Below are 27,797 nucleotides of genomic sequence, written 5' to 3'. Positions count from 1 at the left end.
GCCTCGGGTAGCGTTCTAGAAGCTGGAAGAGAACCATTCCCCCCCACCTTTCGCCTTAAAAACAAAAAATAAAATTCAGTGAGTCCGCAGAACTATACAAGGGCACATAATTTTTCCCCCCATTCTTTTTGAAGTCCGGCTCTTAGACCGGAACCAGCCGATTCGACACGGCCCTGACGGCGGGAAGCAGTCCCGCCAAGACTGGAAAGGTAAACGAGTAGGGATATATATCCTCAGGCTTTTGAAAGTTGGGGGTGACTGTTCATGGCTTTGGCTTGTACACAAATGCAGTCATTTGTCGCCCTGCCGTGCTGAAAGTGCGGGCGCGAATGGATTGCCAGCAGAGCAGGGGGAGGAGAGGAAGGGGGGCGCTCGGGGAGCGGACGCGGCTGTTCCCCGGGGTGGCAGGTGGGCTGCGGCGAGCATCCCCGGGGGCCCGACTTCCGTCTTCAGAAGGGCAGGGCTGTGATTGCTTTTATGGGGCGGGCTGTGCTGACAGCTCATTCGCTCCCGGCCCTGGAGTGGGGAAGGCCCCACGCTCTGGCCTTGCAGCCTCCCGCGTGCCCAGGGAAGGTAGAGCCCTCGGGAGGCCATGGGCAGGTGAACCTTGTTCTGAGGCCGGTGGAGAGAGGGCCGGCCGCCTCCAGGGCGGACCACCCCTGTGGTCTGGAGTTAGGAGGGTGGCCTCCGTGCAGGCAGGCACGACTTCACGTGTTTGGATGTTTGTTTATCGTGCAGAGTTTGTTCATTGCCGCCGGAGGAAGACGGTGGACTGACCCAGGAAGCTGGAGTTGAATATCCAGGCGTCATGGACGAGGGCAATTACGTTTACTGGGAATCACATACTGCTTTGATTATGGGGTGACTCGTCTTAATGAGCAAACTGAGGTAGCCATTGAGTGTTTGCAACACCTGCCGAGCTAATTGCGCAGGGACCGTGGGTGGATTTGAGAATTATTTGGACAGTTGTCCAGTGGAAAGAGAACTGATAGCAGCTTTATAACGCTTTTGCAAAGCTCGTTCGAAGACTCCCATTAATGCTTAATTTTCAAAGTATTACGGATTCTTACTTTTATGAATCAAGCCCTGGAAAAGGCCCAGTGTCTGAATGAAATAGTAGACACAAAAAAATAGAAAACTTCTCAGATGCTACCCCTGTGGTAGTTTCTCTTAATTTTATTGTAGTAGGTGGTCTCAGGTATAAGGTTTATAGTTTGCCAATATACTCATTACCAGATCTTTAGATTCCCATCAAGTTAGTCAGTGTTTTAGGTTGTTTTTATTTTCCCCAGCAAAATAATTTCATTGAAAAATTTTTGGAACAACAAATAGACTCTCCGTGTACTTAAGATTAGTGCTTTAATGATAAAAATTATTTTGCCATGTTAGAAGACACTTTTTCAGAAGAAGACATCTGGGAATACAAATCCAAAAGGAAACCAAAACCAGTACATGCAAATAATTGCCCTGAGAATATTCCAAAATCTGTAGAAAAAGCAACAGATGGAAAATACCGGTCAAAGCGTAACAGAAATAAAAGAAAAACTGTGGAAGCTAAAGAGAAGGCAGAGGACCCTGAAGAGTGCCTTGGAGTAACAGGTAGTCAGACTTCTATCGCTTCTAGTCAGGGTTCGAGTTGTGGAGATGGTACCCAGCAATCCCAAGGCAAGACCACACCAGGAAAGCACTGCCGGGCTCACAAAACCAAACAGGTGTCTCCAAAGATCCGTCCAGTGTACGATGGATACTGCCCAAACTGCCAGATGCCTTTCTCCGCCTTACTAGGTCAAACACCTCGATGGCATGTCTTTGAGTGTTTGGATTCTCCGCCACTCTCCGAAACAGGTAAGACTACAATAAAAGATAGCGGTCTTTAAATGGGCCTGCAATAGGCCAGTCATATCAGTGCAGTCAAGCAAGGGAAGCAATAAACTGAGAGGAGACACTCTAACCCTAGAAGCAAACAAGATGAAAGCATGTGTACTCTTCCTGAGAAGGTAAAAATACAACAGCCAGAGGTGTAATTGTAAAGAATGTTGCAAACTTGAAAACAGTCCAAATGGATTTTATTTTATAAAAGTCCCTAAACATCTCAATTATTTTTCATAAATGCTAATTGAGCACATATGCTAGATACTTTCACTTGCTTCATTTGATTCACAACAACTGCACAGGTAGGTGGTATTGACATTTCATAGATGAGAGTTCTTCAAAGTTAAACAACTTGTCCATTTTGTTATCTTTTTATGAAGCAGAGTTTTAGAGACTTATGACTATAACCCACTCTTCTAACTGTGGTTATGTTGGCTGCAGCATGCTAATGTTCAGGAAGAGGAACTGGGAAGGAGTCTCAGGTTATTAAGTTCTAATGATAAAAATGTGCCAATTGGTAATCAGTGTTTTTATCTTTTAAAATCTCTAATAAACGTCATGTTTAAAAGATAGAGTTTCAACTTGGAGCATATGGAAAATGGGTTTTGATGATTTGTGTATTTTAAAGTTATGTGTGCGGTATACAGATTTTTAAATCTCAAAGAATTAAAATTCAGTAAAGTAAAAATAATACTCAGTATGGCTTTCATGATAAAAGTGATTTAAAAGCCATTTTCTTATTAACTTCTGTCATTTTAAAGTTCTGCATGAAGATGCAAAAGAACTCTTAAAATTTGCCATTAGCCGTTCTTATAAAAGTATAGCAACTAAAAGCCTCACCAAATGCTAGTAATTTGCTTTTCAATGGCTTGAAACCCAGAAATGGAAGTTGGAGTCTCAGGGTGAAATGTCTTGTAGGTGAAACCACCTCAAATATATTTATCTTTTTTTTTTTTCTGACTAAACTCTTTTGAATAGTTTCAGATGGACTCTTCTTGAATTGATCTCTATAACTAATACTTTTATGAGGCGGTTTTAAGTTTTAAGCAAAGAAGTTTTCTAATTTAATGGAACACCCTTGGGTGGGGGTCACTATTGAATAAACCAGGAAATAACCATACAGGGGGATATGCCAATATGGTTTACAGAATGTTACCCAATCACAATGGTATGGTGGGGAACGGTTTCCAGATCATCATTAACCAGTGTATCAAACTGAATTTCTAATCTTAGAACAGAATCTAAATGGCCCAGGGTATGGACAGCTATAACTAATTAAGATTGTTATTACTAAATAATGGAAGCTAATTCGTTACTACAATTGCCATACATCTGTGTTGTTCCATAAGAAAAATTGGAGTAGAACTCTGGTTCTGAGAGATATATCGGTCTTCTTTATTCTTTATTGCCTGAGCAACAGTGAATGAGAGAAAGTGGTGGTATCAGTTTATATAGCATCTGTTTAAAAAATATGTAATGTAAGGATGATATGGATTTTAAAGGAGCTCATATTTGTTTGATTTAAAAATAATAACTAGCAGTTAGCAAAAACATACTGGGTTACTGTTATTTTATGCTGATCTTTTGATTTGTATTGCTAAGGCCTCAATATGGAACTGATGACTACACTTACGTGTTGATTTATCCGTTGATACTGTCAAAATGTAGTCTGTGCTATGACACTGTAATACTTTTTTTCTTTATTACAATTTTCAGAGTGTCCTGATGGTCTTCTGTGTACCTCGACGATTCCTTCTCATTACAAGAGATACACTCACCTCCTGCTAGCTCAGAGCAGGGCTGGTCATAGTCCTCTTAGCAGTCCATCCCATGGGGTAGGCGGTAGTTTCAGTGAGACTAACTCAGGCTTTCTTTGTAGCCTTGAGGAAAGTTGGTCTCCGGATCAAAAACAAACTGAGAACTTCAAACATGTTTCAATTGATCCCTTGTTCGTGACACAGTGTCTAAAAAAATCTCAGTCTCCAACTGAAACCAAGAAAAAGATTTCCTCTTCAACAAATATCCAAACGTCCCAACGAGCTCCACAAGCTACACAATGTGTTCATGATGACAAACTGGTAGGAGCTGGTTGGCCTCTTGCCGGAAGACTAGACAGCCAGAACAACTCAGGACACACCAATTTGCTGTGGCCAGAAAATGACTTGAGCGACTGTGAAATCTCCTACTCTCCTCTTCAGAGTGATGAAGAAACTTATGATATAGATGAAAAGCTGGATGATTCACAACAGGAGCTGTTTTTTACAGAAAGCTCTAAAGATGGCAGCCTAGAAGCAGATGACAACAGCTGTACTTTGTTTAAAAATGTCCACTGTCCCTTACTGAGGAGTCAGCAGGAGAGTGGCTCTGAAATGAATAGCTTCTTAACTCAAGAGAGATACAATGAAGAATTGTATACATACAGCACTCTGAATGATCCATCTCAACTTCTTTTCCCAAGTGAGGGTATTATTTTATGTCATGATCCGGCATATTCTGATGATGGTTTCTTGTTGTTTCCACCTGCATTGGCAGGGGGACTTGCTTCTTCTAGTTGTCAAGCCACTACCGCAAAACCTGATGAGCCAGAAGTTCACGCCTCTCCATCAAATAAACAGAAACAGATAATTGAAGCATCAGCTGTTTACAATCACATTTCTCTTCCACTACTTAAGAGTAAAATGCCAAAACCTTTTGAAAGCCAGGCCCAAGGAGGGTGTCTTTCTTCCCATCCAACCCAAAGTAAAATTAGAGAATTATCGAGTAAGAGCCTCAGTACTAAGAATAATGCTAACTCAGCATGTTCCTGCAGAAAGGCATTAGGTGGTATGCGAGACAATCAAGTTACAGTGCTAAATACACAGACATTTTCGAGTACAGCGACTTCTGCTAAGTCTTTGAAAATGTTGCCATCTGGTTCTCAGTGCAGTGCAACACAGACTTCTACGAAGGTAATGAAGCAAATGGATATAGGTGTGTATTTTGGTCTGCCACCTAAAAGAAAAGAAGAGAAATCGGTGGGGGAAAGTGCATTAGAAGGCATGAACTCAAGTCCAGTGGTAAGTCCTAATAAAAAGAGGCCCAGGCAGTGCAAGAGGAAAGCAGAAAATTCTTTAAGTGATTCAGAATTGGACGCAAAGAATTTAAGTGAGAATTGGCAATCCGTGGAACCTTCTAGTAAGAGGGCACGGCATCAAAGAAAGAGACTTAAAAAGTCAGACTCGCCACAGGAAGGAACGCCTCAGTCGAGGTCAGATTACCTGATTAATAAGACCAAAGCTGGAGTCAATTTAAGTAAAGACGAAGTTTTCATAACGTCACCTTGTGGCAGGCTGCAGAGAGGCAACAGGAAAAGCCCATACTCATCTCCTGCAGGAGAATTAAGAAAAAGGACGTGTCCATTCTATAAGAAAATCCCTGGTAAGTTGAAATATCAATGCTTGTTGTAGCTACAAAGAGGCACCTTTTCTGAATTTCATGTTCATTTTCCAGTGTGTGTGTAACAGGTTTTTTGTATGTGTTTCTTTTATTTTTTATACCACTTCACTGACTTGTGACTTGTAACATAGATTTGTGTGTGTGTATGTATTTAACCTTTCTTGCTCCATTCAGTAAAGTTTTATTCAACATATTCTGTACACAAGATACTGTACTGATAGGTTGGTATTATAGATTTGACAAAGACTACTAAAGCTCAGCTTAATACAGGAGGAGGAAAAGCTCCCTATAAAATAACTATAATAAAACACTGTCTCTAAGCATTTAAGAAAAATGGAAAGTACTGAATAACTTCAAAGACAGAAAATGTCACAGGTTATATAGATCATTGTAAATGCCCAACATTTTTAAGCCATATCATAACTTAGTTTCTCAGTTTTTTCATAACTGTAATTTATCATGTCTTCATAGATGACTTAGTAGAAAAATGTGTGTTAAAATGAATTTTGTTATTGAAGGAACTAATAACTCTTCTTGTGGAAAGAATACAAAAGAAAACTGCCAAAATACACTTGGTTTCAGAAAGATTTTTTGAAGTGCTTTATTGATGATTTAGAGCTATAATTTGTTCAAAATATTTATGTGGAAGATAGCATTTTTGTACCCATAGCACCAGTTTTGTTTTTAATGATTATTTTTATTGATCTTCTGTATTTTAAATGTCCATTATGCAACGTGTTAATATCTTAATAGAATCATTTGCTCGTTTATTTGCGTATAATTGGGTATTTCATGAACCCACTTGGGTATTTCTTTCATGAACACATTTTAGAACAGCTCAACTTATGTTTTTTTTCTTGCACCTCTAGGGAGACATTTTTTTTCTTGTTTCCCTCCCTCCCTCTCTCTCACCCCCTCACAATAAAATTCAAATTCTGCTGATATATTGTTTATCTGTTATTATACTGTAGTAGCCCTTTGACGGCCAAAAATCATTATAATAAGAAGGATTATTTGGGCCTTCAGTTATTTTTGCCCCCTTAGAAGCATATCACTATCGCCCCCATTGAGCATTTTTTTTTTTAAGAAGAAAGTTAGCATTCTCCTTTGGCTATCTTGCAGAAATAAAGGAATTTAGGTGCCCCAATAAGAATTGGGAAAATATTCAAAGAAGTAATACTCAAAATAAAACAAAGAAGTAATTGATATGTAGTTTAGTATTTTGATTTTTTGGTATAATTACTCATTTTTTTAAAAAGCCTATGCTGTAATATTTAGTGGAAACTTACAAGACTTGTTTTCATCTCTAGTATCACCTTTTGCTGAATTAATTTACCATAAATTTTAAATTCAGTTCCAAAGCTGGGTTAGCAGTGAGATGTGAAGATGTTAGAGGGTTCGGTATTTGTTACCAAACCGGGTATCTTTTCCTCTGTTGGTGTTGCTCAGGCAGCTGTGCTGGTGTTTTCATTGCAGGAACTGGCTTTACAGTTGATGCCTTTCAGTATGGAGTGGTGGAAGGTTGCACAGCCTACTTTCTCACCCACTTTCATTCTGATCATTATGCTGGATTGTCTAAAAACTCCACATTCCCAGTTTATTGTAGTGAGGTAAGTTTTAGTGTTCTAAGTTATAAATTTGTAGAATGCAGTGAATTTCTAACCAATTTGGCTAAAAGGGAATAATTAAAATTGTAAGATCTCTCATTCTACTAGACAACATGTGAGAAAGCAGACTCCACATTGAGGTTCTAAAATCCAATGCGCTATCAATAGTTATAAACATTTTTTATTTGGACATAATAGATAAACTACTTCACAATGTACTAAAAAAAAATCTAAGTTTCATTTAGTGAACATTTATTGAGTAAAAGATAATTTAAGGACAAGGACCTAACTTTAGTGTACTTACAGCCGTAAGGGACGCTTTCACAAATAATGCCAGGATGGGATCAGTATTGTAACAGAAAAGTGAACTGAGTGCCCAGAAGTATGGAGAAAGGAGTGCTTTATTCACTCTGTCCCAGGCTACGGGTAGAAAAGGTTCCATGATGAAAGAGCTAGCTTGAATGAATTATTGAAAGGTGAACATTTCATTGCCTGCTACTAAGGGCTTTGGCTGGAATTTGATTTAATCCTTACAACATTCTTGAGTTGTCCTCTTTTGATCAGTGAAATAACTGAGGCTTGCAGAGGTTGAGTGACATGCCCCTAGTCACAGAACTAGTAATAGCAGGGCCAGAATTTGAAGGCAGGTCTGTTTGATTCCAAAACCAGTCAGAAGAGAGGATTCATGGTAGAGAGTGGAGTTGGTTATAAAAAAGCAGACACCTGAGAAATAGACCCATTCCAGGCACTTCAGGTATTTCAGAATGCCTGAACACAAGATAGGGAATAATGGGAGACAAAACCGCAGAAAGGGGCAGGGGCCAGATCATGAAGGGTTTTGTATGTCATACCAGGGATGGGCTTTTCACAGGTGAGACAGAGCCAGTGACACTATGTAAGCAGACCTGTGACACATTCATCGTAGGAAGTTCTTAGATGACGGTACTTAAGCAGAGCTGTGACACAGCCATCTTTCTGGCATTCACATTGGTTGTAAGTGGGAGAACAGGATATTAAGATGCTTGGGTTCTAAATTAGATATGAAATAAAATACTTGTTTAGTGTTTTACTGGAGCAGCAGTAAGCACATTCTGTTTTGCAGATAACCGGCAATTTGTTGAAGAGCAAACTTCATGTGGAAGAACAGTATATCCATCCATTACCAATGGACACCGAATGTATCGTGAATGGCATTAAAGTTGTTTTGCTTGATGCCAATCAGTAAGTATTAAAAGTTACCTTAATAATAGCCTATTTTTTAAAAAAATTCAAAAGGAAGACGCATTGGCATGGTTACTTAAGAACTTTTTTATTGGAACTAAAAGGCTTGATATTTCTTAAAACTTCAGTTAAACATATTTCTCCTTTTAAAACAAATGATGTACCCAATTACAGAATCAGAGAGTAAATGTAGAGATCCTCTAAATGTTATCTAACCCATTTTTCATCCAGTTTAAATTACCGTGCTCGACATATGACTCCTTATTTCAAATATGTTAACATGTTGCTTCTGTTCTTTAAGAGAGAATCTTTTGGCCCAGCCAGTGTGGCTCAATGGTTGAGTATCAACCCATGAACCAGGAAGTCAGGGTTTGAACCAGTCAGGGCACATACCCGGGTTTGGGGCTCGATCCCCAGTAGGGGGAATGCAGGAGGCAGCCAATTGACAATTCTTTCTCATCATTGATGTTTTTCTCTCTCTCTCGCCCTCTCCCTCTCCCTTCCTCTCTCTGAAATAAATAAAAACATATTTTTTAAAAAGAGAGATAACCTTTGGCATTTTAAAAAATACCACATATAAATTAACAGCTTGTACTCCATTCAGCTACTAGAAGGATTTTTTTTTTCTCCCTTTAAGTAATTTTTCAGGCTTTTGATACTAAAGAATGAAGTTTTTTGGGGGGAAATGGTTTCCCTCTCTTTTTAAAATCACTACTTACATTGGAAAAATGCAGCTATTGACTTGTCTTCTTTCTACTTTTTATAGAGTGTCAGCCTCATGTGCCTTAGCGATCACAGATGCTTAGAGAATTAAAATTAAGACTAAATCTAGGTCTCCTAAAATTGGGGCCAGTGCTCTTTCTTCAGGTTTTCTTTAAGTTTTTGTCTGCTTACTCTGCTGCTGATTCTCTCTTTTAATCACTAATTATAACAACTCAAGTTCTAATATTTTTTAGTCATACTTATTGAGGTGTAACAACGTACATAAGTAAAATGGATCTATTTTAAGTGTTTGCTGCCTGTGTTAAGACAATTTCTTTGAAATGTTTGTGTTCAGCTGCCCAGGTGCTGTCATGATCCTTTTCTACCTTCCGAATGGTAACGTCGTATTACACACCGGAGACTTCCGAGCGGATCCCACCATGGAACGTTCTCTTCTTAAGCGCCTGAAAGTCCACACGCTCTACTTAGATACCACGTAAGCGAAGCTGTGCTTGTGTGCTTCCTTTTCCCACAGACAGCATTTGCCATGGAGATTGTGAATAATTTGAGCATTTGCTTAGGTGATCAAAACTATGGTATTTTATCTAGGACTATTTATCAGAGGGATGCTGTTTAAGGACAAATTTGGGATTACGTGTCATAACTGACTACAGCTCAATTATTTTTTATAATTTCCTTTTGAAAATATGGTGTATGTGAGAATCCTACTACTGAAACAAGGAAGAATAATTGGGGGCAAACGTTAGGAAAACACCATTTTAGGTTATCCTTTCAAAGTATCTGTAACTACAAAGTACAATTGTGAAGAGAAAATTGAGACCAAAGTCTGATTCTGTTTCTGAGTATTTAGAATTTGTGGGTTTGTTATATTCCTGTAATGCTGTATATATTTCTGTATCCCTGAGAAGAGAAGACAACCATGTGAATATTAACTGTTTGATTTAAAACTACTTCATTCAGTTCATGTTTCATTTCATTATTTTAATAATAATTATTTTTTTTACTGTAGCAGAATTCTTTAGTCCAAAGATAATCCCTATCCGTAGATTTTCTTTGCTAGTGATGGGGTTAAAAAAAGATATTGAGGTTTAATTTTAGAGCTAAAAAAGCTGGCTGGCTAGAAATAATCTTGAAGGGAAAAAGGCAATTTCTTTATTTGAAGGTGATAAAAGAAACATAATGAAAAAAAGCATACTGAAAATGCATAATCCCATCATCAATTATCAATAGCTGGTAACAAATACTGTCCCCACAGGCAGTGAGATGACCTGCAGTGGTGTTAATATATGATACTGCTGTTGTATGTAATTTTGCTGCAGCTTATTTTCTTTTAAAAAAAGCATCCAATTTAATGCCATGGCTTTCTTGTTGCTCTTTTTATAAGTACCATATTTCCATATTACAGATACTGCAGCCCAGAATACTGCTTTCCGTCTCAGCAGGAGGTTATCCAGTTTGCCATCAACACTGCCTTTGAGGCTGTAACTCTAAACCCACGTACTCTTGTTGTCTGTGGCACTTATTCTATTGGAAAAGAGAAAGTCTTCCTAGGTGGGTGTTAGCTGTATCTAATTTACATTAATATATTATAAAGACCAGCTTCTTTTTGCATAAAGCCCTTTCGGTCTCTTCTAGTGCTTGAAATTTATTTCCTGAAATGGTTCAATATTACCTTTGAAGCTGAAGGAAAATTGGACAGAGTCTGATTCATTTAAACTTTGAAAGGCTTAACTTAACGGAAACATTTGATGTGTGGTTACGGTAGCCTTTACAGCTACAAAGTGTTTACAGAGCAAATGCCCATGCTCCATTGGTATTTTCAGACACTTTAAAGATGTCTAGTATATAGTTGTGTCCCTGCATGCCTTTGATGCTAACCATCAATTAATTACCTTAGAGAATAGTTGTAATTTTTGTTCCTAAATGATTTCTGGGTATGTCATTGTAGTTCATCTAAAGAGTACTGAATTGTTTTGCGAAGTACTTTCCATTTCTTCTTACCAATCGTCACATAAGGTCAAGCATTAAGATATGAAGTGATGAAGCCAGGGTTTTGGTTCTTCCAAACTTGGTTTCTTCCCTTCCTCTACCCCTTTCTATACATATTTTGCAGTTTTTAAATACTAGATTTTTAAAAATAAATTCTTTGGTTTTGCTCACAATTTATTCCACACAGTTAACCAACAAAATTATTCAGCCTTTTTGAGATATGGTAAAAGCGTGAATGTTTTGAATTTCGTTTTATTTGGTAAATTCTTATTTTAAAATTTCGTTAAGTTGTAATATTTTTTACATAAGCTGTAATTTTTCTATCTTTAATCTTTTTCTTTGCCTATAGCCATTGCTGATGTTATAGGTTCAAAAGTGGGCATGTCCCGAGAGAAATATAAAACCTTACAGTGCCTCAATATACCAGAAATTAATTCCCTCATCACTACAGACATGTGCAATACACTAGTTCACCTTCTTCCAATGATGCAAATTAATTTTAAGGTAAGTATCCAAGAGATAAGTTTTTTAGGCTGAACTAGAAAAGATAATCTGATAACTATAAACTAGAATTCCACTTACCTGCATTTAATGCAGTGGGATTCCATTACAATGAAGTCATCACCTATAGTAAATTTGCCCAGAAAATCTTTTAAGGGGAATTTAAGATGTTTTTCATTTTGTGTGTGTAGCTCTATACTGTAATTCACATATGCAGCAGGAGTGTAGGGACTAGAGGACTGGCATAAGGGAAGAAACATATGCAGAAAAGTATACAGCTATCTGGCCATTCAGACTTTCTGTTCATAAGATCACTTTTCAGTTCTTCCTGGGTGAGTGGTGAAATGAATGGAGAATTCTAAGGAGGTCTTACTTTTTTTTTCAGGCCTATTCTGTGTTAATATCAAGCCCTTATAACATTGATATATGTTGAAAATTTACTTGAGAGGATTAAATAAAATAGTGGAAGTGCAACATAAGAGGAAGTCTGAGCTACAAGTTAAGATACATAAGATATGACCTCACTGTGACTTGGGCTTGTCAGATTTATTCATATACTAAGATATTTTTCCATTTGGTAACATGTTGACACCTAGCAATGGAATACATCAAAGCTGTGTGTTAAAAATGATTCAGAACATAATATAATACAAAAAGATGTATTTTCCTTTTTCTCTGTACTGTTCATGAAATAACTCTTATGGAGCTTTTTGAACTAACTTGGGATTACTGTATCTGTCTTATAAATAGTAACACTTGTATTTTGTAAAGAAAATGAACACTTTAGATCTATTACTTGAGTAAGGAAATTCTAACTGGTATAACTACTCCTCTGTTCATAAGATTAAGGTAAAATGTTTATGGCCTGTTTTCATGAGTATATAATTAATAAGGAATGTTAGGGGTAACGATGTCAGAGTTTTGTCCATTGGAAACATTTTAAATTTGGGAGGCATCCAATTTGTGTGGAGGCTAATGAGATGGTGATTAATTATAAAATGAACAGATATCTTGGAGAGGGTATGGTATTTTAAAATTATTTTACAGCTTTCTTTTCTACTTTGTTCCATTTGAACAAATTATCCATTTAGGAGGACGGTGGGGGTGGAGGAGTTGGAGTATTTTGAAAAAGAAAGGACTAGAGTGTTTAAAAGTGCCATATGCTGCAGAGAAGTCTTATAAGGAAGAATGGCAATTAGAACACTTTTGGTGACCTGTATAAGAACTGTTGTAGTGAAGTGATATTGGAGGAAGCCAGATGGCTAAAGACCAAGGAATGAATGAGAAAGTATACAAATGACCAAATGAATGAGAAGATACACATATGGCCAATAAGCACATGAAAAGAGACTCAGCATTGTTAGCCATCAGGCAGCTGCAAATCAAAACCACAGTAGATACCACTTCACATTCACTAGAACAGCTCTAATAAAAAAGACAGGCAATCCCAATTGTTGGTGAGGATTTAGAGAAATTAGAAATCGCATTCATTACTGGTGAGATTTTGAAATGGTGCAGCTGCTATGGGAAACAGTTTGATAATTTCTTAAAAAGTTAAATGTAAGAAACGTAATTTCTTAAAAAGTTAAACATATCACCAAGCAATTCCAGTCTTAGGTATGTGCCCAAGAAAATTGAAAACATGTCTACACACAAAAACTTCTAAGTAATGGCATTATTCATAATAGCCAAAATATATAAACAACTCAAATGTCCAACAAAAACCAATGAATAAACAAAATGTGATATATCCACAAAATAGGACTATTATTCGGCTGTAGCCCTAGCTATAGGCTCAGGGGATAGAGCATCATCCTGCAGACCAAAGAGTCCTGGGTTCAATTCCGGTCAAGGACACATGCCTGGGTTTCGAGCTCGATCCTCAGTAGGGGGCGTGCAGGAGGCAGCCAATCAATTATTCTCTCACATCATTGATGTTTCTCTCTCTCCCTCTCCCTTCCTCTCTGAAATCAATAAAAATATATTTTTAAAAAAGTAATGAAATACTAAATATGCTACAGTATGACTTAGCCTTGAGAATATTAGGCTACATGAAAGAAGCAGACACAAAAGGCTACATTTCTTTTTTTTAATCCTCACCTGATGTTTTTCCATTGATTTTTAGGGAGAGGGAAAGACAGAGAGAAACATTGATGTGAGAGAAACATATCGATTGGTTGCCTCCTACACAAGCCCCAACCAGGGCCTGGGCTGGGGAGGAGCCTGCAACCAAAGTATGTTCCCTTGACCGGAATCAAACCCAGGACCCTTTGGTCCATAGGCGATGATCTATCCACTGAGCCAAACCAGCTAGGGCCAAAAGGCTATATTTTGTGTGACTCCATTTATATGAAATGTCCAGAACAGGTAAATCTGTAGAGATAGCAGGTAGATTAGTAGTTGTCAGGGCTTGAAGAAGAGGGAATGAGGAATGGATGTTTCTTTTTGGGATGATGCAGATGTTCTGGATTTAGATAGTGGTCACGGTCATACAACTTTTTGAATATGCTAAAAACCACTGAACTGTAGTAGGATTTAAGTGATTTTTGTGGGATAGCTATCTGAATTGTAGTTTTTAATATAATTACTTATGATTATATATAAACATAAGTAATTATATTAAAAACTACATGTTTAATATATAAACATAAGTAATTATATGTTTAAATTATATTAAAAACTATTTTAATATATAAACATAAGTAATTATATGTTTAAATATAATTGCTTGCCCTGGCTGGTTTGGCTCAGCGGATAGAGCGTCGGCCTGCGGACTCAAGGGTCCCAGGTTCAATTCTGGTCAAGGGCATGTACCTGGGTTGCGGGCACATCCCCAGTAGGGGGCGTGCAAGAGGCAGCTGAATCGATGTTTCTCTCTCATCGATGTTTCTAACTCGCTATCCCTCTTCCTCTCCCTTCCCCTCTGTAAAAAAATCAATAAAATATATTTAAAAAAAAATATATATAATTGCTTATGTTTAAAACTGTCCCATCTTAACTTTTTTCAGACTGTACTTCATCATGCTTAACTTTATATAAGGTGAAAATATATTTTTTCAGTTTTTTATTTATTTTGGAAGCAAGGCACTAGATCAGCGATTTTCAACCTTTTCAACTCATGGCACTCATAAACTAATTACTAAAGTTCTGCAGCATACCAAAAAAACATGTTTTTTGCCGATCTGACAATAAAACACAGGTAGAGTTTTGATTCATTCACACCAGATGGCTATGGGGTTGACTGTTGTCATTTTTTATTTGACAGTCTCAGGAAAAAGAGGTTAATGCCCTTGACTAAATAGTTCAGGTATTGCATGTTTTAAAAATTCTGTGGCACACCAGTTGAAAATCGCTGCACTAGGTTGTGGCAAGCTAAAATTTACCAAGTGAAAACTTCCTGTGACTGTGCCATGTAACAACTTTCATCATTGTGTCAGTGCACATAACCCATGTTCCTTGACCATTAGATCCATATCCTATTTTTATTTAACAGGGTTTACAGAGTCATTTGAAGAAGTATGATGGGAGATATGAACAGATTTTGGCTTTTCGACCAACAGGATGGACACATTCTAATAAGTTAACGAGTATAACAGATGTTGTGCCCCAGACCAAAGGAAACATTTCAATATATGGTATACTTATTAAATGTTCTCACTTTTAATATTTGCAATTCCATGTTTTAGAATTAAAGATGCAAGAAAAACAGGCATGGCGATCTTTAACGATTCAAGAGTTTCACATTTCTCTGTGAACTCTAACCTGTATCTCTAATACATTATAAGCTGATGTGAAGGAGTATGACCATAGTAGGTAGACATTGACTGACACAGATCATGTTGTTTGCAAGATCAGTGATATGTAGGGGGAAGTTTGGAACTACTTGAAATGGGGAGGAGCACGGATGTGTGCTGCAAGGTTAAATGGCGCTATGACGCTGAGAACGGATAGACAGTGGGTAGATGTGGTGGCAGCCAGAGTCCCGGAGTGGACTTGAATTTTTTCATCTCTTGGAGGAGGTTTACCGTTGTCCTCAGAAATGGACTAATTACAATAATAGCCGATGGAAACATTATTGATATGTCGCTAGTCCAGTGACTGACTTTCAGCTTTAAAGACCCTACTTTACGCAGAACAGGACCCTTCCTCCCATTTCTATGGGACTTGATCTTCAGGGAAGAAGATGAAGGGAATTTTAAAAATTTAATTTGTTTCTTTTCGCTTATATTTTGTGTGTGCAAAGCTTGGGGACTGGAATCTGCTTTCTTACTCTGGAAACCAGATGTCTCCTGCTTGTTCTTCAAATTTTACTCATTCTTCTAGGATTTCTCTTGAAATTCATAGCTGAGCAGAGTGCTTAAGGAGAAGAATTATTTTAAAAGAAACCATAATTATAAATAAGAATCTATGGAAATGCATATTATTACCAACATAGGAAAGTAATAGAATTTTTTAATGTTCAAAGTTTTTGTATCATTTTAATGTTTTCATCTTTATTTTTCCTAAAAGGTACATTTTATTATCAGAAATAAAGCACCAGGGAGTTTTTGACAAAAACACTCTGGATCCTTTTATTTTCCTTTTACTATTTTGGGCTTGGATTTTTTTTTTATTAATTTGATTTTTAGTAGGCAATCTTTTCTTTTGTGTTTTAGGAATTCCTTATAGTGAACACAGCAGCTACCTAGAAATGAAACGTTTTGTTCAGTGGCTCAAGCCCCAGAAAATCATACCCACCGTGAATGTTGGCTCCTGGAAATCTAGGCACACAATGGAGGAATATTTTAAAGAATGGAAATTGGAAGCTGGATATTGATGTTACCTCGAAGGACTCCGAATTAGTTAAGTAACTTAGGTGTAGCTTGTGAGTAGTTAAATCTTTAGTGATATGAAATACACTTTATGTGGAAAACCTCGCAAAGGTCACTCATGTGGCTTATTTTCTTATTTACATTTGAATAACTTGGTGCTGAGTGCCTCTTAGCATCCTCAGTGATCACTGAGGCTGGTCTCCCTGACACCTGGATCCTTGCCCCTCCCAAGGGGCAGTTATGCTCTCCATCCAGCCTTCACAGAGGAAGTAAAGGCCAAGTCTGGGACCACAAGGATTCGTTATAATGGATAATTAGATTGAAAACATTATATATAAGTAATTATTTGTCTTTAAATTTATTTAATATGGGGCATATTTTATGAGATAAAACTTTTATATGATATGCATACTTAAATAAAAAATCTTAAATTTGCTATCTAGTGTCTTGGTTTTTAGGATTTATAACTGCGCCTTTCATGCAATTTTATAAAGTTTCAATTAAAAAATTCAGCATTTTACTCTGAAGAAGATGTTTCAAAGAGCCTAGATAATCACCCAATAAAGGATGGAGGAAAGTTTGCATGAGTGATGTTTATCTCAAGATAGCAGATAACTGAAAGTTTAAGATTGCAGTGTATTTTTAAGTAAGATTATATAATGTATTTATGAATCTTGATCTCTCCAACACAGATTCAATAACTGATCCAAAATGGAAATTTTAGACCAAAGCATGTGAAAAATGTATTTATGGGGTTTAAATATGATAATGGTCAGCATAATGAATATATGCATGTGTGCATATGTGTATTCTTCATCACCCCTAGCAGTGAAATTAGTTTTGGGAGTTCTTACTAAATGTTTTCAGGGAAAAGTATTTTCAGTATTGATTTCAGTTACCAGAGGGGTAGTATTCTCCATGAACTTTATTTTCATAAGCTTTGACTTTGTTATAGAGGGAAGGGTTATAGGGATCACATTTAGGGGAGGAAAGGCTTTTAGGGGCACAATGGTAATCAATCCAGTTTAACTACGTTCTCAGTTTATTTCAATTAAACATTTGAAATAGTTTAACTAGTTTGGGATTGGCACCATAAACTCTTTATAAATAATTAATTAAGAGTCATAATTAGAAAAAAAACTAAAGATTTTACAAATTTGACATTTTTAACAGAGGAAATAGATGGTCAGATCATGTGGGGTCACTTTTTGTTTATTATTTGAGTACTAGGGTTTTTTTCTTGAATTATCATTTTTCATTGGTTAAAAGGTTTTTAATGATTTTGAATGTTTTACTTTGATAATCCAGGCATGTTATTTAAGAGCAGCCACAGCCTTTACAAAAACATCTTTCTACACAAACAGCACCATTTATGGTGGCTTGGAATGATTTTGTTTTGCTGCTATTGGCTGAAGAATGTACAAAACCTCATTTAGGGACCATCCCAAATAGTTTTATAAGTAAGTCACAATCACAGCCAAACTTTTCGAGGCTCTGCTGAGTGCTGTATATGAAATTTTTAGTTCCAGTACCTAACACTTTAGTAGATAAAAAGTTTCCATTTTAAAGTGAAATGGAAGAAGAAATCTACTTTAATTAATACAAAATAAATGGATGATAGCTCCTGAGCATCCTAAACATGTGTATAGAAGGAGAAGGAGAATTAAACCAACGTAGGCGAAAATGTTTTACCATATATATATTTGGAACTTCTCTGAAAGCTTTTTTACCATCTTATCTGACATTGAACATTGAATTACCAGATGCAGGGACAACAGGCAGACTTCACGTTCTCATTACTTTGATGTAATAGGAAAATATTTTCCACTTGATGTCAATGTCTTTTAAATATATTTATTGATATTTTGGTTTTCAGAATAACTAATTGAAATTAATGTCTTGTTCAGTGATTGAGTTATATTCCTGTGAACCAAATACTTTCAGAATTTCCTTATTTGGTCCCGAATAACCATCAATAGCTAGACTAAGGAACTAAGAGGAGAATCATCTTCAAGTACTAATCCCCAAAATGATCTGTCTTAAAAGAGTATTGATAGTGAGTTGTAACTTTTCTGGTGGACTTATGTTCATTCAATTTATTTGGTATTGATCTTAGAAAATTTCCCATAAAGAAGTTGTTTGAGCCCGGCCAGTGTGGCTCAGTGGTTGAATGTCAACCCAGGAACCAAGAGGTCACCAGTTCGATTCCCAGTCAGGGTACATGCCCGGGTTGCAGGCTTGATCCCCAGTGTGGGGCATGCCAGAAGCAGTCAGTCAATGATTCTCGCTCATCATTGATGTTTCTATCCCTCTCCCTCTCTGAAATCAATAAACATATATTTTTTTAAAAAATTTGACTTCCTAAATTTTCTTATGTGTTTTCTTTAAATGAAAAGTCTTATTCCAGAAGAACCATTGACAATAAAAATATATTGAAACTGCTTAGTTGATAATTTTGGTACATTAAAATGTCTGTTACTTAACGTCCATTTCAGCGTAGGAACAATTTAGAGAATAAACTTCTCTTTTTGGTCAAGCTATCACTTTAGTTTGTCACTAAAATCCATCAATGAACATTGGAATCCTGCCTTCAGGAAATTACATTCTATCAATCAACATTACTTACTGATTATCTAAGCACACTATTTGCTTTGTTCTAAATATGATAAACTTGTTCTTCAAGGAAAAAAGATGTTCTATAAAGTCCAGTTACATTATCTGTATAAGCCCTTTTGTTATTTCAAAATGGAAAGCAAGAGCTTAAGATCATAAAATGGTATCAGAGCAGCGCTTTAATACACTATTAGGTAATGGTATTAAGCTGCTTTTTAAAGTTTCTTTGAAAGAACTATTTTGGACTTCCTGTTGTGGCTCTGAGCTCTGCTTGTGTATCACATGGGATAAGCAGATAAAATTGTAAGTGAACTAAAAGCAACAGCATCTGGAAGGGGAATAAACGCCACATACCCTTGTTTTTTGGCTAAATGTTGTTTTCTTTATTAGTGTCTTTTATCCATGAAAAGGGTGCCAAAATCTGTTTTATTTTTTTAACAGTTTGATTGAGATAATTCACATACCATATAACTCACCCATTTAAATAGTGTTGTGCAACCATCACCATAATCAATTTTAGATTAATTTTATTCAAAAAAGAAATCCTACACCCATTAGGATCTTGGGTCTAGATTTGCTAGAAATAGTGGTGTATAATAATGACAAGCCTACAGTTTTAGTCCAATGAGAATTATGAGTTAGTAACAAGGTAAATTTAAAATACATAGCAGTAAACCAGGTTATATGCAGTGTAGGTAAGAGACTTTACTGCCTTGGCTTGCAGGAGGAAGCTAAATGATCTTTATAAGTCAGAAAGGAAGATGAGATAGGAAGGTTTTGAATATTGGGGTGGATAACACCAGCTGACCTTGAATAAGCAATGTCATTTATGAAAATGGCCCACAATGGTGATGTGAATATATAAATGTAACTCTATCCAGTTTTTAAACTTTAAAATTGCAGCTTGCTATTTGAGATCTTGATAGTGAAATAAATAACTTATTGGGTTCCGTTTAGCCCTAAATCCTATAATTGTGTAATTCCTGGTTACCATCAAGTTTTTTAAAAGTACATAATGAAAACATAGTGCTTTAAACAGCTTCGCTGTTCACATGTCATGAGAATAGATGATCAGCCAAGAAACTTATCTTTTTGTTTCAAAGCTGTTAACTTTTATATAAGAACTCTATACTTATTCTAGGTTGTGTCCTAGTAATTTATTCATATGTGTTAAAATTTTAAACACATGTCTGACAAACAGGTGATAAGTCAGGAGTCATTAGAAGGTCAGCATGAAGTTCTTTTTATCACCATTGGAAATCCCTGGCCTAGAGGAAACAGATGGATTTGGTTACATTATCTTGCTCTGCCAAATAAACGGTTGAGGAAAATGTTAAATATCCTTTTGCTATGTGTCTATGCCTCGGGTAGGAATGGTGCTTGATGTTAACCGTGCTAGTCTCTTCAGCTGCTTTATACTTAATGACAGAAACGAGCCTGGCCAGCATGGCTCAGTGGTTGAGCATTGACCTATGAACCAGGAGGTCACCGTTCAATTCTGGGTCAGGGCACATACCTGGGTTGCAAGCTCGATCCCCAGCGGGGGCTGCAGAAGGCAGCCGATCAATGACTCTCTCATGATTGATGTTTCTATCTCTCCCTCTCCCTCACTGAAATCAATAAAAAGATATTAATGATAGAAGCTTGAAAACTTTTAAAATACAGAATATGAAAATTATTTGATTTCTTATTGGGTGACTTAGTTTATTCCCTCAGGAAACATTTACTAGATGTAATTGTGTGTAAGACGCTGTGCTGGGCAGGGGAAGGGGCTTGGGTTACTTAGGGAAATCTTCAGATACCAGGTGTTATCGAACTAAAGGGGTCCATTGGCCTGCATGCTTCAAAGCCCAATCATACGCAAACAGTAATTTGCAGCCAAGAAAGGAAGGGTTTATTACTTGAGGAAATGGCACCAAGCCCGGAGTCACAGGTAAGCTAGTGCACAAAGGCCTGGCCCCCTGATGGTTTCCAGGGGATGGGTTATACAGGGAGAAAATCATGAATCATGGTGGCTGAAGGAATTGGGGTCATGGGTTCTACTGATGAGTCAGGGCCCGGGTAGGAGCCACTGAAGTATGTTAAGCAGAGCTGGTGTGCCAAGACCGGTTTTAGGCAGATTCCTCTCCCTGTACTGTGGAAATCATTTGAAAGGCAAGCCTAGCATCAGAGAAAAGAGTTGAGAAGCAATGGAAGCGATCATGGTAAGAAACGATGGTACCCCAAGTAGGAAAGTGACAACCCCAAACGATGGCACCCCAAGTAGGGGTTAGAGAGAAGGAGGCTTCTGAAGGGCAGTGTTGGTAGGATTGGTGAGAGTGAGGACGTGTCCATGAGCATCAGCTCCAGCAGGGCCAGGACCACTTTGACCTCATTTACCATTCCATCCGGTGGCCTGCCAGCACAGTTTCTGGTACATGTTGACACTGAGTAAATATTCATGATCTAAAGAAAAGGGAAGAACCAAGAATGAGGCTTGGAAGTCTGACCAACTTACCTGGGGGGATGATGAGTTGTGTCTGAGCAGTAGCACAGGGGTGAGGGGAAACCAATGAGTAGCTTGGACTGGTTGGGTTGTAGATTCCTGGTACTCATTCACATGAAGTCACTCAGTGAACAGTTGGATCTCCTGGGCTGCAAAATCTTGGCTAGAATAGGTTTGAGTGTTACCAGTATAAAGATGGTACCTTGAGTCAGAGGGAGAATAATATTTCCTTAGAATATACACATAGGTGAGAGGAGACAATAGGACAGAGCCTCTCAGCATCTCCCAAATTAAAGGTCAGAGGTCATGTAGTTTAGTAAGTAGGAACAGCCAGAGAGAAAAGGGGAAAGCAGATGTCACAAAAGACAGCAGAGAGGAATGTTGCCAATAGAGCATGAAGATCAGTTCTGGAAAATGCCTGTGCATTTAGAGCAAAGAGATTGTTGGTGACAATCTTTTGGGGAGTTTTAGAATACACAGGGAAATTAGAGATTGTGAATCATTTTATTGTGTTAAGGAGACGGATGGAGTGAGCTACTGTCCTTTCCTCCTTCTTAGTCCTCCCCTTTAATTTTAATGCATCCCTGAACTTGTACCCACTGCTAAATTGTCACCTTCTTATCAAAGTTCCAATGACTAGTTGGCAGTGGGAAGGTTTTTCCACTTGGTCACATTTGTAATCAGTGCACTGCCAGTGAGCTGACAGGGACTTGTTTGTGCGGATTCAAAATGTGGCTCCTGTGAAAACAGTCCTCCAAGTACTTGGCTTTCCCTACTTTATGATCACATCCACAGTTCCTGTGTGTCTTGTTCGTCTTCCCTAAAATAAAGATACACACACACACACACACACACACACACACACACACACACACAGATCCAGAAAAGGATAATAGATTTTATAACTAAAAATTATGCTGCTGTCATATTCCTGGTGATTGATTGACATTTGGATTGTGTATGTTTCCACATTTTCTTGGCTAAGGATAGTGTCAGCCTTGCTTATTTTCTGAATACAGCTCCCCGCCTCCTTTCTTCCCTCGAGCCATCAATTCTCTTTTCATCACAGCCCCATAATATTTATTACTTTTTCTCTATCATCAACCAGCCCTGTTTCGTGCTTCTACTTAAACAACATGGGATCTCTCTCTCTCTCTCTCTCTCTCTCTCTCTCTCTCTCTCTCTCTCTTTCTTATCTTTCCTATCTTGTATTTCATGATTTTTCTCTTCATAATATCTCTTGGAAGCAACCAATCATTTGGCAAATTGCATAGGAATATTAAGGGCATGATATTTTGTGGTAGAGTGTACTGTGTTCAAACAAAATGTTTCTCATTGTATACCCCCCGCTTTGTCAGCAAAACATTCGTTCAAAAAACACTCTCCTGAGCACCTTCTGGGCAGTGGGCACCATGTATATGCTACAGATTTCAATAGCAAATGGGGGCCTTAGAAGCTATTCAATAAATCTGTGAATAAATTCGAAACCTCAGGCAACCACTAACACTGATAGTTTTGGGGAAACATATGAGATGAGATTAGACATCATACCTGTAAACCCCTAGAGATAACATGGAAGCATTCCACAGAGGGTGGTGGTCCCTGCCATAGCAGCCCAGATAGAAGCAGACTAAGTGATGGATAGCAGGTCTTGAGTAGCTTTTAGGGATAGTGGATAAAACACCTTCACTTCCAAGCATGGCTCTTTGATGATGAAAAACCTTTTGGTTGGAATGGCCACCAAAGAAAGAGGGGAATTTTCCAGCTCCAATTAAACATGATGAAATTATCCAAGTGAGCTGGGAGTACTAACACCATTTTGTGATGACTGGAGGGGTCAAGAGTTAGCTCTGTAAAAAGACCATTGATATCATCATCATAGAATGTTATAATTAATTTATAAATTTTTGAGAAGAGATATTGCTGATACAGCATGTGTAGTAATGTTAACTTTTGGCTTAGTTTCCAGAGACTATAATTTAGGCCTGGTTCTGCCACTAACTTTGTGACCTTGATCAAATTAATTCACTTCCCTGAATTATTGAAAGAGGTCTGTTTCCTCCACTAGAATGAGAGAGCTGATTGATCTCCAGATCATGCCTGTATAATTCTCTGAGTCTGTTAGCTCACTTGCTTCCCCCGCCCCCCACCCCCCGAGTGTTTCAAGACTTGGACAGGATGGTTTGGGTCAATCTACTTATCACAGTGGCTATGTTCTATAATATTAAAATATGTTAGATGAGAAGATGTTTTGAACCACTTTATTTTGTTTATTATTTTACTAGAGGCCCAGTGCATGAATTTGTGCATGGGGGTGGGGGTGGGGAGTCCCTCAGCCCGGCCTACACCCTCTCACAATCCGGGACCTTTCGGACATCCCTCTCGCAATCTGGGACCGCTGGCTCCTAACCACTCTGCCTGCCTGCCTGATTGCCCCTAAAACTCAAGCTTCTTTTTTTATTTTTAATATTTATATTTCTTCTTTATTTTTTATTTTAAAATTCAATGTTCTTGAGAACATGAGGCGTTTAACATTATTCCATATTCCTTACAGAGAGCTAAGCATGGTAAACACAGCCAATACTTAATACTTATGGGCTTCTATACAAACACTTTCCAACCAGGAATGTTTATTTTTAAAAAAATATATTTTATTGATTTTTTACAGAGAGGAAGGGAGAGGGATAGAGAGTCAGAAACATCAATCAGCCGCCTTCTGCACACCTCCCACCGGGGATGTGTCTGCAACCAAGGCACATGCCCTTGGCCAGAATCGAACCTGCGACCCTTCAGTCTGCAGGCCAACGCTCTACCCACTGAGCCAAACCGGTCAGGGCCAACCAGGAATGTTTAATACGCAGTCTCCAAAAACTTGAACTGGAAAACCTAAAAGTAGAGTGCTCAGATTTCAGGCATCAGGTGCTATTAGCAGGATTTCTATCCCAATTAAACGCTAATTCTGAGCTCTCAACAGTCTGGACAAACTGCCCTTCACTATCTCCGAAGTTTCTTATTCGTCACTATCCCATTTTCTTCCGCTTCAAACCAAGGTAACGAACGAAACCTTTAATTCTAATCTTCCTCACAGCAAAGGAACAGCAAACCTCAACTAAAACAATTTCCCGCCAGAAGTCACATCCAAATAGTGAGAGGCTGAGGACTATAGGGCTGGCTATGTACATGCGAAATAACAGGCTCACGTTGCAGCCGTAGGCGCCAGGCGTCCTCCACAATCCCACAATCCTCTAGGCGCCCAGGTGTCCTCCACAATCCCACAGTCCTCTAGGCGCCCAGGCGTCCTCCACAATCCCACAGTCCTCTAGGCGCCCAGGCGTCCTCCACAATCCCACAGTCCTCTAGGCGCCCAGGTGTCCTCCACAATCCCACAGTCCTCTAGGCGCCCAGGTGTCCTCCACAATCCCACAGTCCTCTGGTGGCCCAGGCATCCTCCACAATCCCACAATCCTCTGGTCGCACACTTCCGGTTTTTCTAGCTCCTCCTTAAGTGGTATTTCCTTCAGTCGCGTTGCAACGCCCAGGGCCTCTAGTTGGAGAGGATTTTTCTGTTCTTTGAGTTGATAGCTGTTTACTATTTGGAATATCAGTGAAGTTTTGGGAGCACAGCCGCTGCCATGAACATGTCGGTCCCAAGCGCACTCTTGAAACCACCACCCATTCAGTCCCCGGCTGGCGCCCTGCGGGTTCGCAGTGAGAAAGGTACTGTGCTGAGCTTTTTCCAATCGGATCTTCCTCTTCCTTCCCCAGCACACTCCAAACCTACTCCGGGCCCACCACCCCAACCCGCAGGCCCTTAAGACTTTCCCTTCTATTTCTTTGACTTGCCCCCATCAAACGCACACCCTATCGCATTGCCTAGGGGCGCCCCTAACAGCTCCCTGGGGGGCGGGGCCAGCCTCGGCGAGGGGCCATGGTGTTCTGGTCTCTGGTTGTTCTGGTCGTTATGGCATTCTGGTCGCTGGCTTTTTATAGATTTTCTTGGCTATAAATAGCAGCTTAGGTTTGGGATCTTGGAGATAGAGCAATGGGAGAATCAGTCCCGTACAGTGGTATTACCAGTAATTAGCTAAAATGGGGCCAGGAGACAATGGTATCAAAATAGCCTATGAGTAGTAATAAGAGCAAGCATAGCCCATTCATTTTATTAGCATTCTCCAGGTAGAGTGAGCAGCTGGGAGCAGAACAAATCCACAGGTGATTCATTTTGATAAGGTGCTGATGCAAATAATTGGTAGGACCTATATGTTACATCAGTTGCCAAGTAATGCCTTACAGCTCAGAACTGCAGGTCCCAGAGTCAGCCTAGTAACACCCTACAGTAGGAAGGCTTTGGCAGATCTGTGGAACCTCTTTGGTGATTCCATTGGTTGATCATACACTTCAGGATTTGCTCCTCCCCTGCACTTAGAACAAATTCATAGTCCAAGAGGCATGAACAGAAAGGTTGAGGTGGCTTTGAGGAGACTTGGAAGTGAAACATAGAGAAGCTGAGTAACCCTGAGTAAGGACTGCCCGTTTCCTGCTCAAAGGAGAGAACTTTTGCATCCCATTCCCTTCCCTGTACTCAGCATTCCCTCCATAGGCTTATGAACACCAGGTTCCCAGATGGAAGATTAATTCCCCACTGGGCAAGGCATTGGGAGCACAGGAAGAAAAGCTGTTCTGCTTTTGGAAAAAAGAATAACTTTTCAAAGTTCCATTCTCTTTTCTTTTTTTCTTTTTTTTTTTTTTTGAGGGTGTAATTTATCTTTATTTTACATTTTTAACTCCAAATGTTTCATCAGCTGTCTTGAACCTTGCTTTTAGTTTGCTGTATTTTGAACACTTTTCTTTTTTTAATTAAATCTTTATTGTTCAGATTATTACATTTGTTCCCCTTTTTCCCCCCATAACTCCCCTCCACCGAGTTCCCACCCCACCCTCCGCCCTCACTCCCCACCCACTGTCCTCTTTCATAGGTGCGCGATTTTTGTCCAGTCTCTTCCCGCATCCCCCACACCCCTTTCCCCCCCAAGAATAGTCAGTCCATTCCCTTTCTATGCCCCTGATTCTATTATAATCACCAGTTCATTCTGTTCATCAGATTATTTATTCACTTGATTTTTAGATTCACTTGTTGATAGATGTGTATTTGTTGTTCCTAATTTGTATCTTTACCTTTTTTCTTCTTCTTCCTCTTCTTAAAGGATACCTTTCAGTATTTCATATAATACTGGTTTGGTGGTGATGAACTCCTTTAGCTTTTCCTTATCTGTGAAGCTCTTTATCTGACCTTCAATTCTGAATGATAGCTTTGCTGGATAAAGTAATCTTGGTTGTAGGTTGTTGGCATTCATCACTTTGAATATTTCTTGCCACTCCCTTCTGGCCTGCAAAGTTTCTGTTGAGAAATCAGCTGACAATTGTATGGGTACACCCTTGTAGGTAACTGACTTTCTTCCTCTTGCTGCTTTTAAGATTCTCTCTTTGTCTTTTGCTCTTGGCATTTTAATTATGATGTGTCTTGGTGTGGTCCTCTTTGGATTCCTTTTGTTTGGGGTTCTCTGCGCTTCCTGGACTTGTAAGTCTATTTCTTTCACCAGGTAGGGGAAGTTTTCTGTCATTATTTCTTCAAATAGGTTTTCAATATCTTGCTCTCTCTCTTCTTCTGGCACCCCTATAATTCGGATGTTGGTACGCTTGAAGCTGTCCCAGAGGCTCCTTACACTATCTTCGTATTTTTGGATTCTTTTTTCATTTTGCTTTTCTGGTTGGGTGTTTTTTGGTTCTTCGTATTTCAAATCTTTGACTTGATTCTTGCGCTCCTCTGGTCTGCTGTTGGGAGTCTGTATAATATTCTTTATTTCAGTCAGTGTATGCTTAATTTCTAGTTGGTCCTTTATCACAACATCGAGGGTCTCACTAGATTTCTTGAGGATCTCACTACATTTATCAGCAGTTTCTAGAAAATTCTTGAAAAACCTTAAAAGTGTGGTTTTGAACTCTATATCCAGCAGTTTGCTTTCCTCCATTTCTGTCATTTGTGTCCTGTTTCTTTGTCTCCGCATTTTTTATGCTTCCTTGTGTTGATAAAGTGGTTTTCTGTGCTAAGTGTCCTCTGGGGCCCAGTGGTTCAGCCTCCCCAATTACCTGAGGAGGACACTCTTGGTGTTCCCCCTTGTGGTCTTTGTGCACAGTCTTGTTGTAGTTAAGCCTTGATTGTTGTAGGTAACACTGGGAGGGATTGCCCTCCAGGCCAATTGGCTGTGAGAATCAGCTGTGTCTGTAGTGGGAGAACTTCTGTCCTGGAGCTCTAGGGAAGTGCTAATCTAGCCTCTGCCTGAGGCTATCCAGCAAACGCCTCTGTGCAAGGCTTGGGCGGGGCGGGTCCCAAGGGATCAACAGGGCGGGCGGAGCGAGCAGTTATGGCTGCTCTCAGTCCTGCCTTCAGAGGCCCTGCTTCTCAGTGTCCCAGCAATTGCTGCAAGTACCTCCAAGAGAAAGCTGCCCTTGAGTTCCGACCGATGCCAGACAGTCCTGCTT

The 27,797-nt window shown here is 38.8% G+C and overlaps 1 protein-coding gene across 2 annotated transcripts; it reads left to right on the top strand.

Annotated features, from left to right (window-relative positions):
- The first annotated feature begins 101 nt into the window (after positions 1–101).
- Positions 102–16,595, top strand: DCLRE1A (DNA cross-link repair 1A). 2 transcript variants are annotated; one of them, XM_006088145.3, is made up of 10 exons: positions 102–209; positions 739–1,845; positions 3,589–5,289; positions 6,784–6,917; positions 8,017–8,135; positions 9,193–9,333; positions 10,264–10,409; positions 11,197–11,351; positions 14,842–14,983; positions 16,004–16,595. In XM_006088145.3, the coding sequence occupies exons 2-10, from the start codon at positions 1,383–1,385 to the stop codon at positions 16,162–16,164; spliced, it is 3,162 nt and encodes a 1,053-aa protein (XP_006088207.1). In that variant the 5' UTR covers positions 102–209; positions 739–1,382; the 3' UTR covers positions 16,165–16,595. The 2 variants fall into 2 exon arrangements, with proteins under 2 accessions (XP_006088207.1, XP_023609137.1); XM_023753369.1 differs by lacking the exon at positions 16,004–16,595 and adding an exon at positions 15,858–15,977.
- Positions 16,596–27,797: the final 11,202 nt, after the last annotated feature.

This window comes from Myotis lucifugus, unplaced genomic scaffold, assembly GCF_000147115.1.
Source record: "Myotis lucifugus unplaced genomic scaffold, Myoluc2.0 scaffold_44, whole genome shotgun sequence".
Taxonomy (NCBI): Eukaryota; Metazoa; Chordata; class Mammalia; order Chiroptera; family Vespertilionidae; genus Myotis; species Myotis lucifugus.
The sequence above is the reverse complement of the archived record's forward strand: the minus strand, read 5'-3'. Positions and strand labels throughout refer to the sequence as shown.